Genomic DNA, 13,451 nt, shown 5'->3' on the forward strand with positions numbered 1-13,451 from the left:
AATCTTGCTCCGGCCTCCATGTCACCAGCAGCCCCTTCGCTCTCAGCAAACGACAAATCAGAGCCACTGCAGGGACTGCTGGGAGTTGATGTTTTCACTCTCCAGTAGTGCCACTCTGATGATTTTTTTTCCAGCAGCATGGGATCTAGGACTTCACTGAGAAAAAGAACGGCCGGTATTCAATAAGGTAGACTTGACTTTTGAAATATGCCTCTTCTCACATGCATGATTCAGGTCTGTCCACAGGACATTATCAGAGAGCTCTCAAATCAAACTGGCAGGGGGTCTAGTAGGTGTTCTATTTTTGCGCATATATATTTGGCTCAAGGTAGGTCCTTAAGGGTACTGGGAACAGCTCTCATACACATATACCAGTATTAATTAATTAAGAAAATCAAGGAGGAACCTTGATAAATTTAGGAGTGGTTCTCCTAGCTAAACTGCAATTAATTTAGTGGCAATGGGCCAAAAACAAAGTTTAGGTAAGCATGGGTAAACATAGTCCGGCTACACAGATGACTAACAAATATGGGCCAGATGTTAACAGATATAAAAAAAAATGTCACAAAAAGACTACAGGATTAACACAGCAGCCAGTGGAAGGTAGTATTGACTGGGACAGATGGACTAATTTACAAAATATATTGTCCAAACATAAAAAGAATTGGACTAAACAAAGAGCATATAATACTTGGAAAGGTGAATTATATGACAGACAAGAAAATCAATTATGGCTAGTAAATTGAAAAATCAGAAGAAACAAATACAAAAGATGAAAGAAAATATATGGGAACAAGAGCATAAGCAGTCTTGGTGGCTCCCCAATACTAATTCTGTGGTGGTTCAACAGGCAAAATCCCTTTACCCTCAAATCCCTAATACTCCCGAAATCCCAACATTAAATTGCAATTCAAAATGTAACCAGGAGAATGATGAATGTCAACTACCTTCTCCTTATAATGACAATGAGCAGGCTGCTGCTGCTGCTGCTATCCTTGTCCCAGCACAACCTTCCATTGTCCAGCTAGCAGTCACAGCCATTCAAGTTACTTCCACTACAGAATATCAAGATTTAGGACAGGACAGAGAAAAAGCACTTAGGTGTTCAGAAAGTTTAAAAGCCCAGGCACTTTCAAAGGAGGCTTGCAATTTTTCACTGAAGGGACTTCCTACTGGGAGAGTAGATAATGCCAGTGGGGATGCAGTGGTTGAAGTGCACAGGCCCTGGAGTTCTTTGGATCTCCGGGAGATAATAAAGGAACTGGGAAATTCAAAGAACAGCATAACTGCATTTTTAGAGGGTTTGGAAATTGTTATGATGTCACATAGACCAACATGGGGAGATATGGAAGAATTAATGATGGCCATTCTAAAACTAGGTGTGTGGAATCAATTAAAAGCTAAATTAAATGAATGGCCAGATAATGATACAAAGTTAAGGGATTTGTTTTCAAATAATAGGTTCACTGAATTGTCAAGGCAAGTTGAAGGAAATGTATCCTATTAAGACTGACAGGAGTAAAATAAATGGTTGCATGCAAAAGTCTAAATAAGAACCTGATGATTATTGGGAAAGGTTACAGGAGGATTTTGAGAAATATGCTAACTAGGTTGTGGGGCCAGTATGCCTGTTTGTTAATATATTTATTGACGGATTGCAAAGTAAAGTGCATTGACTATCACACTTTTAGTAAGGCTCAGGCCAAACCAACATCCATGGATTTTATTTAAATCAGATTAAAGAAAAGAAAGAAAAAACATCAGATAAATTATAAATTGCTTAAACTCAGTTTTATATTGGCCAAAGTAATAGAGGCCAAAGCTCCTTTAGACACCAAAGCCATAATCAAGGGCGAGGCCCAAGCAGAGGTTGTGGTTATATTCGCATACCAAGGAATGCCTGGTTTTATCTGTGGAGAGAGTGGTCACTGGTGAGGTGGATGTCCTAGAAATATCCAAAATAATCCAGGTACATGGGAAATTAGAAATTATGTTTTAAATGTACATAATATGGTGTCTTGGACTATGCAGAATCCTAGAGGTCAAGCATAGCAATTTGTGGATCCGAGTTCTAATGAGGAACCTAATATTCATTTAATGCCATACATTAGTCAAAATGATTCAGATGAACCTCAAATAATTTTACAGTACAGGAAAATACGGTTCCCTTTCTAGTGAACATAGATGCAATAAAATCCAACATTAAGACAACTGATTTTGACAGGGTTCCACTGTTAGAAAAACATTTTACAGTAATAGGGGTTGAAGACACTCTAACTTTGACTCCAGTTATTTCAGACTTATATATGCTGTGGGGACCATTAAAAGATAAACACACCTTCCTGCTTTCCACTGAAACACCCATCAATCTATTGAGGAGGGACTTGCTTTGTAAATGGGTATGTACTTAAAAATCTATTCAGAAGTCCCAAAGGATTATCTTAACATGGTTCAAGAAATCTTAAACTAGGAAGTAGATGTTGGTTTACTATTTCTGACACTTAAGAGACACCTAAAGAGCTGAATCATTGGACACTGCTCATTGCCCCTTTCTTTACCTCATCCCCTCTTAGCTCAAGTCCCTGCACATTTGTGGGCACAAGATAAAAATGAGATCATATACTGTCTGTGGACCGTGTCCATATTACAATGGATTCTTCTAAATCTCTTCCTAGTATTCCGCAATGCCCCTGAAACCTGAAGCAAAGGAGGGGATACATTTTGTGATAACTGTATTATTAAAGTAGAGTATAATAATTCCATACACATGTTCTTGTAACACTCCTGTTTTCCCTATTAAGAAACTAATTAATGCATGTGTTATTTCATATTTCCCAGTAGTTCCGGATCCAAAGACTATTTTCACATCTATACCACCAGAGAATGTTTAATACAGTTGTAGATTTCTGTAGTGCCGATATACTCACAGTTATTTCTTATTTGCTTTAACATAAGAGGGAAGTCCATACACGTGCTTCCACAGGGTTTTTGCGAAAGTTCTACACTGTTTTCACAGTCTAAAACGATACCTGGATGGAGTGAAATTCACAAATTTAACACTAATTCAGTATACTGATGACCTTTTGCTTTGTTCTCCTACTCTCAAAGCATGCGAGGAGGGCTTGTTTATAATTCACGCTCAGAACGCGCACTTGCACGCATCATGGCTGTCACACGTTCCCAGCATTCGACGCATCCTCTGAGCAGGTCCTCAGAAATTAATGTGACGCGAGCGTGAGCTGCAGTACCAACAAAAAGTCAGGGGCGCAGTGTGATAAAAGTCGGAATGTGATGTCAGAGTCTCTGTTTACTATCTACATGTGACAGAAAGCCGCTTTGGGGATCCTCCAGGGTTGATGTGTGCACTTCAATGTTTGATGAATGGTTCGATGTAGTGAAGCAAAATGCCGACAAACAGATGCATTCGTGGTGCTTTTATATTCAAGCGTCACATATTCCTGATCATAATGACACAATACATTTTTAAAGTCTGAAATACCATCTTTTGTGCTGTTTTTTTTTACAACTTCATAACAGCAATATAATGTACAGCACTGTATTTGAGCCACAGAGAAAAAAAAATTAAGGACATGGTGAAATGGTGCATTTTGTAATTAAAGTGGACATTTCGGCTTTAATCTCGAAATGTCCACTTTAACCTCGTAGTTTACTTTATCATTAAAGCAGACCGTCGTAAACGTCATCCCAGTTGTTAATACCTGCAAGCTTCTGGGGCTTCCTCCTGACCTGACAGCAGCAGCAAACAGCAATAGATCGCCACACAGAACACATTAAATGTATGATATTTCAACTCTCTGCACATTTAGAATCCTTAGATTTATACCTGATATCACTTTAATGATGAAATGCATTAAAGTATTTGTTACATTTTACAGATAAATCGTTAATTTCGTTTAAATAGTGAATACTGTTAATAATTACATGTGTAATTAATTTACACACAATTAACAATTTTACATTTTACAGATAACAGTATTCACTATTTAAACAAAATTAACGATTTAATAATTACGGTGTGTAATTAATTTACACACAATTAACAATTAATGTGTGTGTGTGTATAATATTATATTATATATATATATATATATATATATATATATATATGCACAGTTAGGTCCATAAATATTTGGAGAGAGACAAGTTTTTTCTTATTTTGGTTCTGTACATTACCACAATGAATTTTAAATGAAACAACTCAGATGCAGTTGAAGTGCAGACTTTCAGCTTTAATTCAGTGGGGTGAACAAAATGATTGCATAAAAATGTGAGGCAACTAAAGCATTTTTTTAACACAATCTCTTCGCTTCGCTCGCCAACCCCTGTGTTTGGTTAATCGGATATACAATTTAATTTTTTTTTTTCTTTGGAATTGTTTCAATTTCATTACTTGCACTTTTACTTTAAAGCTTTATTAAAAACAATATTTTTGGAGACACATTGTGACAACGCAACGTATAACTGCCCGTGAGTGAATATTGTTTCTGTTTCTGTAAAAAATTAATTCTAATGTTTGTCCCTGTGATTGATTGTCATAGCAAAAGCTATTTTTACAGTTTACGGTAAACTGTAAAAATTTTAATACGAATGGCAAATCACAGTCTCCTTTGGTGTGTAATGTTATTCGCGGAATATATACATTACCTTTCTTTTTGCCTGTTAAAATATGCATCGCTTCTCCGTGATCCGTGTGTATTCTTTGAAATTTAACTTGTCGTTGCTTAAACTGTTCCAGGACCACAGATTCTCATAGCGTATGGTCCATTATTGTGTAAATCCACGTATTCTGCATTGATTGATGCGAATGCGAAAATACTGTTGTCTATTCTTTTTTTCTGACCTCGATTTGTCCTGCTATTTTTTCAATTACACCTGGTTCTGATGATTAATCACCTTTTGTTTGCGGTAATCTTTTCTTTGATATTGTAGTGACAGACATGATAAAGTGTCACAAAATTTTTACTTGAACAATCGCCAACTTCCTAACCCCAAACACAACTTTCTAGCACCCTCTCCAACGCCCCACCGCATCAATCAATACCCTGCCATCAGTCTTCCGTGTTGTACTCCGCCCTCCCTCAATCAGACCTAATAGTCACTTAAAACCAAAAAGCCCTCAACCTAGCTGGGTCTCTACAATACTTTCTAATTTTACTGCTTTCATATTCTGTACCTTTCTCTGCATGTGTATCGTGCCATCGTTTGTTTGAGCCTGTCGAATTCCACGGCTTTCATAATCTCTTATCTGCCTTTTTTTCCTCTCCAACGCCTTTGGGTCTCTATTCTCCGTATTGTTCTTATACGCTTTATATGTGCTGAAAGCACATGATCTGTGTGTACTACGTGCTTTTATACCACTGAGATTTTTTGATGGGTGTGCTCTTATATCTTTTGTAAGTAGGGCGTGTCCTGCAAGAATCTCATGTTCCACGTCCCCACGAGACGGCCCTGGGACAATCTCTTGGCACCAAGTCTCATGTTTACGGTCCCCGCGAGACGCACTGTCACAGTCACTGTCGTCTCACATGTCTTTTAAATGTCTTCTGAGAAGATCATGTATCGTAGCCTTGCTTGCTTTTGCTTTCCAGGTTTTTTTTTTTTTTTTATAATAGAGAAATATATAGGTGTGTGTGTATATATATATATTGTGAAGGACAGCCGAGTCCCATGCCCGGCAGGGACGCCCCTGCTGCATCTATTCCGGGGGAGCCACCATGGGCAGCTTAGTACCTCCTCCAGGACGCTTGGTGGCACCCTCCCTGGTGGACGATGATTCCCCAACCTGGCGCAAGGCTCCATGGGAGATGGAGTCCTCCACAGCCTGGTTGGGGGCTTGGATGGCCGCCAGGGGGAGCTGCATGGACTTTCCAGCCCAGCTGGTCGACTCGTCAGCCCCACCCGGAAGGTCAATTAGGACCAGGTAATCAAGCACCTGGAACGCTTCCGGGTGGGGTATAAAAAAGGCCAGCCACCACCACTCGAGAGAGCCAGAGTCGGGAGGAGGAGGACTAAGCCTAAGGAGGAGTGGTGGTGGTGGTGGTGGTGGTGGTGGTGGTGGTGGTGGTGCTGCTGCTGAGGTGAAAAGAGAGAGATTGTGAGTGTATTTGGGACTGTGTTGAGCTGTGGGACACGGGGAAGGCATGCCCCACGGCTGAAGAAATAATAAAGCGTGTTTTATTTAAGTACGTGCCTCTGCCTGAGTCTGTGCCGGGTCGGGCGCTATAGAGCGCCTTTTACAATATATATATATATATATATATATATATATACACACACACACACACACTCAACTGTATTTCAGGAAGGGCTTTTGTGGGATGATAATAATCATACAACCTCAGATTTACAGTTTTTTTTTTCCTGATTGGTTATACACTGCGCATTTTTGTAAAACTCTACACACAAACCCTGAAAACACTAGCACAAAGTGAAAAAGACCAAAAAACTCTTAAGAAAGCACACACTTCACTCAAAACCATATAAACCATTATAAAAAGCTTTGTTGCATCAAAACTCTATCATTACAGAACACTCTAAACGGATGTGAAGCAGGCAATACCATATGATGTAACAGAATACTGTTACTGTATACAGTAACTGTAACAACAATGACAAAAAATGCCAGGCAAGGCTCACCTTCACAAATTCAAGGCGCAGTTGTTTTATTCGGCCAGAGCTCCTCTCAAATGGCACTGTGTACAGCTGCTTCATGTGAATGGTTAGGGTGTAAGATCTTTCGCAGCACGAAATGAAATGTACATTTATTGTAATTTTTATGTCTAGACAATATATATTATAGATCTACAATGTGGTAGGTCCTACTGTATGTAGCAATGTAAAAAAGTATCAAGGCATCATGAAATAAAAAAAACAAAAAACTGTAAGCATATGTAATTAAATTAACAAAAAGGACAAAACTGTAAAAGGTAGATTAAAATATCAGAAAATAAAACTCGAGCCCAGATAACATTGATGTTGTATTTATTTTTTCTTTCACAATAAAAATTATTCTTTCCATATTTTTTTCATATTCACCTCCAGTTAACAGTGACATTTTTGCATTAACACAATTCCATGACATTTTACATTTATACAAAAGTAGTAAAAATTGCACTAATTTCAAATGTTTAACTGTAATATTTCTTGAAAAAGTTTGTATACTTACTTTTAAATTTACTGCTAATCCCCACTTGACTTACAGCTTGATTTTATTTATGTAAACTGTGACTACTACCAATGACAAGTTTCTAACAGCAGCTTAATTTCAGGCAATATTCTGCTTGCTTTAAAATAAGTTAATGTTACCTACTTTCTAAAACAAAACTAATCACTTTACTGCTTATTACAGCAGGTTACACTGAAATCAATGAGGTACACATTTTAATGACCACATTAAGTAAACTGTAACAATAATCACATGCTAATGCAATGGGATGTTTTATAGCTTTAAAACAACAAAAGCTATTTTATATTAGTATTATTTTATATTATTATGTAACTACCTCTTTTGCACAGATGAAAGGTCACTATGAATTGTTTTTACAAGAGGAACATAATTCCACTTCAATGCAGGCACTGACATGACTTAATAAATGTCATTCAGAATTTACCATAGAATAGCAAAACAGCAGGTCTAATATAGTAAAGGCATAAGCATATTCGAAAAGTCCTGATTTTAGGAAAGTGTCATTAAAGTAGGTATATTTACAAGAGTTTGTTTTACAATTTAGTTTAAATAAAGTTCCTTCACTAAATATATAACAAATTGATAACAAGCATTCTTCATCGTCCTCCACCATTGGCTCCTCCTCCAGCACCACCCTGTCCCTGATCTTGAGTTCCTGACATCATAAGGAAAAGGCCTAAAGGAATGATATACATCCACTGAAGAACAAAAAAGGGGTGACAAAGAAAGGGATTTGGGGGCAAAGATGGGATTCAATTAGTATAAAAGGAATAAAAAGACAAGCAATAAATATTAAAAATAAATAATACTAGGATATTTGATCAAAATATTAATTTTGAATCACAATGTCTAAGATTGCTATTAATTCTATTCTAGACACCAAGGTACAAATGTGTTTGAACAGGTTTCCAGAGCAATACAGATCCTACAGGAGATGTGAAAATACTATGTTTAGAGTATTTTCTAACAAAGCCAATTTTCCACCTCAACAAAACGGGCAAGGGAATGCACCCTGAAAGTATTATTCTAAAAAAAAAAAAAAAATCTTCACATACTTAACCACCTTTAAGGCCCACTTTTTAAACTGCACATCTAACTATTCTCTTGCTTGCATCTTCTATTAAGTCACAAAAATAAATTTAAATCTCATGAGTCCAAACTGTTAATCATATTCCAGACTTTACAGGTTTATCTGTATCTGGCACACAATTGTCAATGAGACATTAGTTAATTTCTTATAATTATAGATTATTTAAATAAAACATGCTTAAAATGGTTGTATGGAGGCGATAAAAAAAAGATAAATGTTTAATGCAAAACAAAAATGATTTTTTTCTTTAGAAGTACAGTCTTTTAATGAATTAATGTCTTTCAAGGCAAATTAAAATTAAATTACAGATGATTTTTAAACCACTTTGGCTTTAACCCCTCCCCAACCATAAACATTAAGCTGTAGTGCTATAGAAAACAAAATTTCTACTACAGTAAACTTAAAACTGCAAACTTAAAACTGCAAACTTCTGAAATAGTTAGAGACATTAATTATCCACATCAGCAGATTCAACGAACTGGGGATCAAAAATATTCAAGGAAAAAAAAAAAATCCAGAAAGTTCACACATACCCTGTTGTAGCCTCCTAGCAATGGGAATGAATAAAATGGCTCATAGGAGAGTACTTACAGCTCCTAAATGGCAGCCAATTGCTGAGCCACCAAACTCCTCTTCAGTTGGCTAGCTCTGCTCACACATTGCAAGAACATTTACTCTACTTCTGGGTTCAATCGACCCCATTCTCTGGTAATCACTGCCTTTATAAAAGGTATGCCTTTTCTTGCTCACCTATCCTACATCGGCTTCTAAATGCTACCAATTACCAATGCAAGAAACAGTTTCCACCTTTACACTTACTGAAGTACTGCAGCTCTTAAAACAAAACACAAAAACCATAACATACAGTATACTTGGGAAAATAAAGACACTCAAACAAAGACTAAACAATCACTAACCAAAAAGTTAAATGAAATTGTACTTTCTTAAACAGTGGCTCTCATCCAAGCCAATCAAACTGAGTCTGCCCATCAGCCTGCAGACATCTGGCCAGGGCACCCGTTTTAAACTTAGGTAAGGTTATAGTATACGGTATATGCACACATGTGTAAAAAGCCATGCAGGCTAGAAATGACTTGGACACACACAAGGCTGTCTTTTGTTAATCAGTACACTTTAGTATTCAATTTAAAGTTTCAAGTGATAAAATCGTCATTATTGACAGGGACATACATGCAGACAGTGAAATGTGCTGCTCTGCATTTCTTTAAACAAAAGCCACTCTGTCGGTAATCCCGACTGTAAGGTGCTATAAGGTCCTTAGCATTACACTGTGTATACCCTTTGCTTCTGTGAAAAAAACGGCTCATAAAAAGCAAATTAGTTGTCAAAGCAGTCTCTCAAAGGCTAAGAGGGAGCGCAAAGTGCGGTCTCTCGATGAGATCTTTGGAAAACTGTCATGTCATTTGCAAAAGTCATTATTCCCTGAACAATATATAGCATTTACATTGTATTAGGTATTATAAGTAATCTAGAGATGTGTGTAGGTTATATGCAAATACAACGGACTTGAGCACCAACAAATTCTGGTATCCGTAGGAGGTCATGGATATGATCTTCATGAATATTGTGTGCTGACCACATTCCATTAGCAAAAATACATATTTTAGCAAGTAACATGGATAATATTGTATTTCTAAACTCCTAAACAATCTTAGAAAATACCAAGAAAGGGATCTCCCTAATAATATCTTGGGTATAGAATTGAACTCAAATATTCATAGCATACATTACTTGTCAGTCTGTGCAAAATACACTGTAAAAGAGTGCATAGTAGACAATTTTCTATAATACATTTTCTATTTAGGGTCAAACCCAACAAATCTACATTGATTATACTACTTTGTACTAGTCCAAAAGCCTCAGTCCATATTAATAACTCAGATTATTTTAAATTAGAATGTGGTAGTTGACAAGGGTGCCCACTATCACTATATTCATGATAGTCATTCATGCGACTGAGTATTTAGTTCTCCAAAAGAAACCAGATATAAAGGGGCTTATCAGAAAAGGATTGAAAACAGAAAAAAAATCACTATATGCCGATGATATGGTACATTATATATCAGACCCACAATTACCTCTATCATTAGTCTTAAGTTAATTCAAAATTAATTTTTGATTTTTGTAGTACAACATATCATCTTAGCTACCGGCTCATAATATAAAAACAGTTTAAATATCTGGGAATAACCATCAAAGTAAAAATAAAGTTCTTTTTAACATAATTTTGGAAGTATGATATAAAAAAATAAACAACATGTTAATAGATGTTCTACCCTCAATCTTATGTTAATTCCAAAGAATAAACATATACAGTACATCAACACACCTTTCTTCAAGAAGACAGACAATCATAACATCACTCATCTGGAATCTAAAATGATCATATATCCAAAAGATGAAGCGACAAATATCTAAACCAGAAGGCAGCATGGCATTTCAATTTTACTATTGGTTGGCAAATATAAAACACAATAACGTCTTGGAAACTGGCAGAAATTCATGAATATACACTGGCCTGGTTTGCAATGGAAAACAAGACTTGTTCCCAATCGTCTTTGCATGCCCTGCTCTGTTTTCCAATCTATACTAATTATAGTCCGTTTAGCAGCAATCCAGTTGCCCACCAATTACTTAAAGTATTTTAAGGTAGAGAAGCCCTTATCTTTTCAACCTTCTCAGCGTTTAACCTTTGGAAAATGACAGGGATTAAGACACTAAGAGATCATTATACAGATTATATGCATCATAAGAACAATTACACTATAAATTTAATTTTCCAGCTACAAACTTTTTTTTACTATATACAAATTAGAAAATTTGTTAAAAGAAACCTACCCAGGTTTCCTCACTTCACACCATTATTTGTCCCTCAGGCAATACCGGTTAGTCTTGACGAATACCCACAAAATATTTCAACAATATATAAAATTATTTCAAAGAATCTACCCTTCAACCATCCAATGGAATAAATGGTGGGATAGGGATCTTTCGATTAGCATCTGAGTGGAGCTCTGCCATCCATAGAATATACTCTAATTCTACATGCACTAAACATTCCATAAATTAACTACAAATCTTGTTTAAAATTGTCTAAAATGTATCCAGGTAAAGATCCAACTTTCAAGCTTTGCTACCTAGCTCCATTATCACTAGGGCATATGTTTTTTGAATGCACCATATTTTCATCATTATGGACAAAAACCTTCACAATCACTAACTCATTAATGGTAATAGTAGTACACCAAACACACTACTAGTACACACTGTAGACTTTTTTTGCTTAAACAGATGAATCCTAATCGACTTTTTATTACTTCGTGTGTAAGTGACATTCTGTATTGTCTCAAATTAGAAAAAAATTGAATTTGTCTTAAGCAGATGTCACATCACGCAACTTTTTGTCATGAGGTATGTCAGATTTGTTAAATACATTTGTTAATCTTGTCGCTGCAACCATGTCAAATTGTACAGCTGAAAATCACAGCCCATGTCACATTTATCTACCAAGTGCTGATCTGACAGCCAATAGCGTAATGCCCGATGGAGCCAGCGCTGCAGAAAGAGCAAATACAGTAATCCCTCGCTATATCGCGCTTCGACTTTCGCAGCTTCACTCTATCGCGGATTTTATATGTAAGCATATCTAAATATATAACGTGGATTTTTCGCTGCTTCGCAGGTTTCTGCGGACAATGGGTCTTTTTACTTCTGGTACATGCTTCCTCAGTTGGTTTGCCCAGTTGATTTCATACAAGAGATGCTATTGGCGGATGGCTGAGAAGCTACCCAATCAAAACACGCAGTTAAGTTCCTGTGTGCTGCTGATTGGCTCAGCGACGGAGTGCTGCATTAACCAGGAAGTCTCATCTTACTCATTCAGCATTAACGTGCTCCTGCTACTGCTTCAGGGGCCGTGTCCAAGCACCAACAGAAGATGCAAATGATTGCAGAAAAAGTAAAAGTTTTGGATATGTTGAAGGAAGGGAACAGCTACACCGCTGCAGGACACCATTACGGCATCAATGAGTCCACAATTCTTTTTATTTAAATAGGAGGAAAAGCATATAAGATCTACAGCCGCAGTGTCCTTTAACCAGGGCGCAAAACGAGTTGCAAGTGGACGTGATAAGGCAGTAGTCTGGATGGAATCTGCTTTAGGGATTTGGATTGAAGAGTGCTGGAAGAAGAACAACAGCTGTGCTACACAGTCGCCTGAAGAGGCTCCTTTAGAAGAGCTGTAACTTTGTTGTGCAGTAAAATTAAACTCATCGTTATCGGACAAGTCGTCGTGTCATTGTTGGTGAGTAACCATAATTAATTATCTACGTACAGTACTTATTACATGTACATAGTTTAGTGTCACTGTACACACATTTTACTGTTTACAATTTTTCTTGCATTGTACGTATTTATTGCTGGTGGCCTGTCTGTCGTAATGGCTGTAACATATGTGATATCGGAGACGCTCGATATCTTTAAAATAATATTTAGGTTTTACTGTATATAAACTGTGTTTACATACATAATTTCAACGAATCTTACCTAATATCTAAGAGAATACAAAGGGTTTATGCTGTATAATTGTGCGGGAAATGTTTATAATAGTGTGGGAGAGTTTATAAGGGCTTAAAATATATAAAAATAACCATATGAACATATGGTTTCTACTTCGCGGATTTTCACCTTTCGCGGGGGGTTCTGGAATGCAACCCCCGCGATGGAGGAGGGATTACTGTAGCTGCAATGAGTTCAGCAGCAATCTTGGCCCTTTACTTCTTTTTTTTTCCTGTTCTCTTGTGGTATATAAAACATGAGATATTAGACAGAGGAGTTTTTTTTTCTGTTTGTGAGGTTCATAGCCACTGTGCTGTCTGATGGATTTGGCGCCGTACAATAGGGTTAAAAGCTGCAGGTATTTCAAGTGCAGTTTCTGCTGTTTTTTCTTTTTTCAATTCTGTTTTAGTATATAAAACATGAGACATCAGAGATTCAAAACACATGTTCCTTATTCCTCATTGCTGCATTCAATGCATTGTAATTCCGGATAAGCATTCACTAGTTGTCAGCTCTCATTTGCACACAGCCCAACACTCTAAAGAGACTAAAGAGAAAAATCAAACCCATTTTAAA

At 36.8% G+C, this 13,451-nt stretch overlaps 1 protein-coding gene across 3 annotated transcripts in view; it reads right to left on the bottom strand.

Moving 5' to 3' along the window:
• Positions 1-7,089: 7,089 nt before the first annotated feature.
• Positions 7,090-13,451, bottom strand: part of emc10 (ER membrane protein complex subunit 10) — a 75,666-nt gene continuing 69,304 nt past the window's right edge. For all 3 annotated transcript variants that reach the window (XM_028813632.2, XM_028813631.2, XM_028813630.2), the window contains one exon: positions 7,090-7,905. Coding sequence is in view for 1 of the 3 variants with exons in the window: in XM_028813630.2 (XP_028669463.1) it covers positions 7,804-7,905 (102 nt within the window). In the remaining 2 variants the exon portion in view is untranslated. The remainder of the gene's footprint in view (positions 7,906-13,451) is intronic.

This window comes from Erpetoichthys calabaricus, chromosome 11, assembly GCF_900747795.2.
Source record: "Erpetoichthys calabaricus chromosome 11, fErpCal1.3, whole genome shotgun sequence".
Lineage (NCBI taxonomy): Eukaryota > Metazoa > Chordata > Cladistia > Polypteriformes > Polypteridae > Erpetoichthys > Erpetoichthys calabaricus.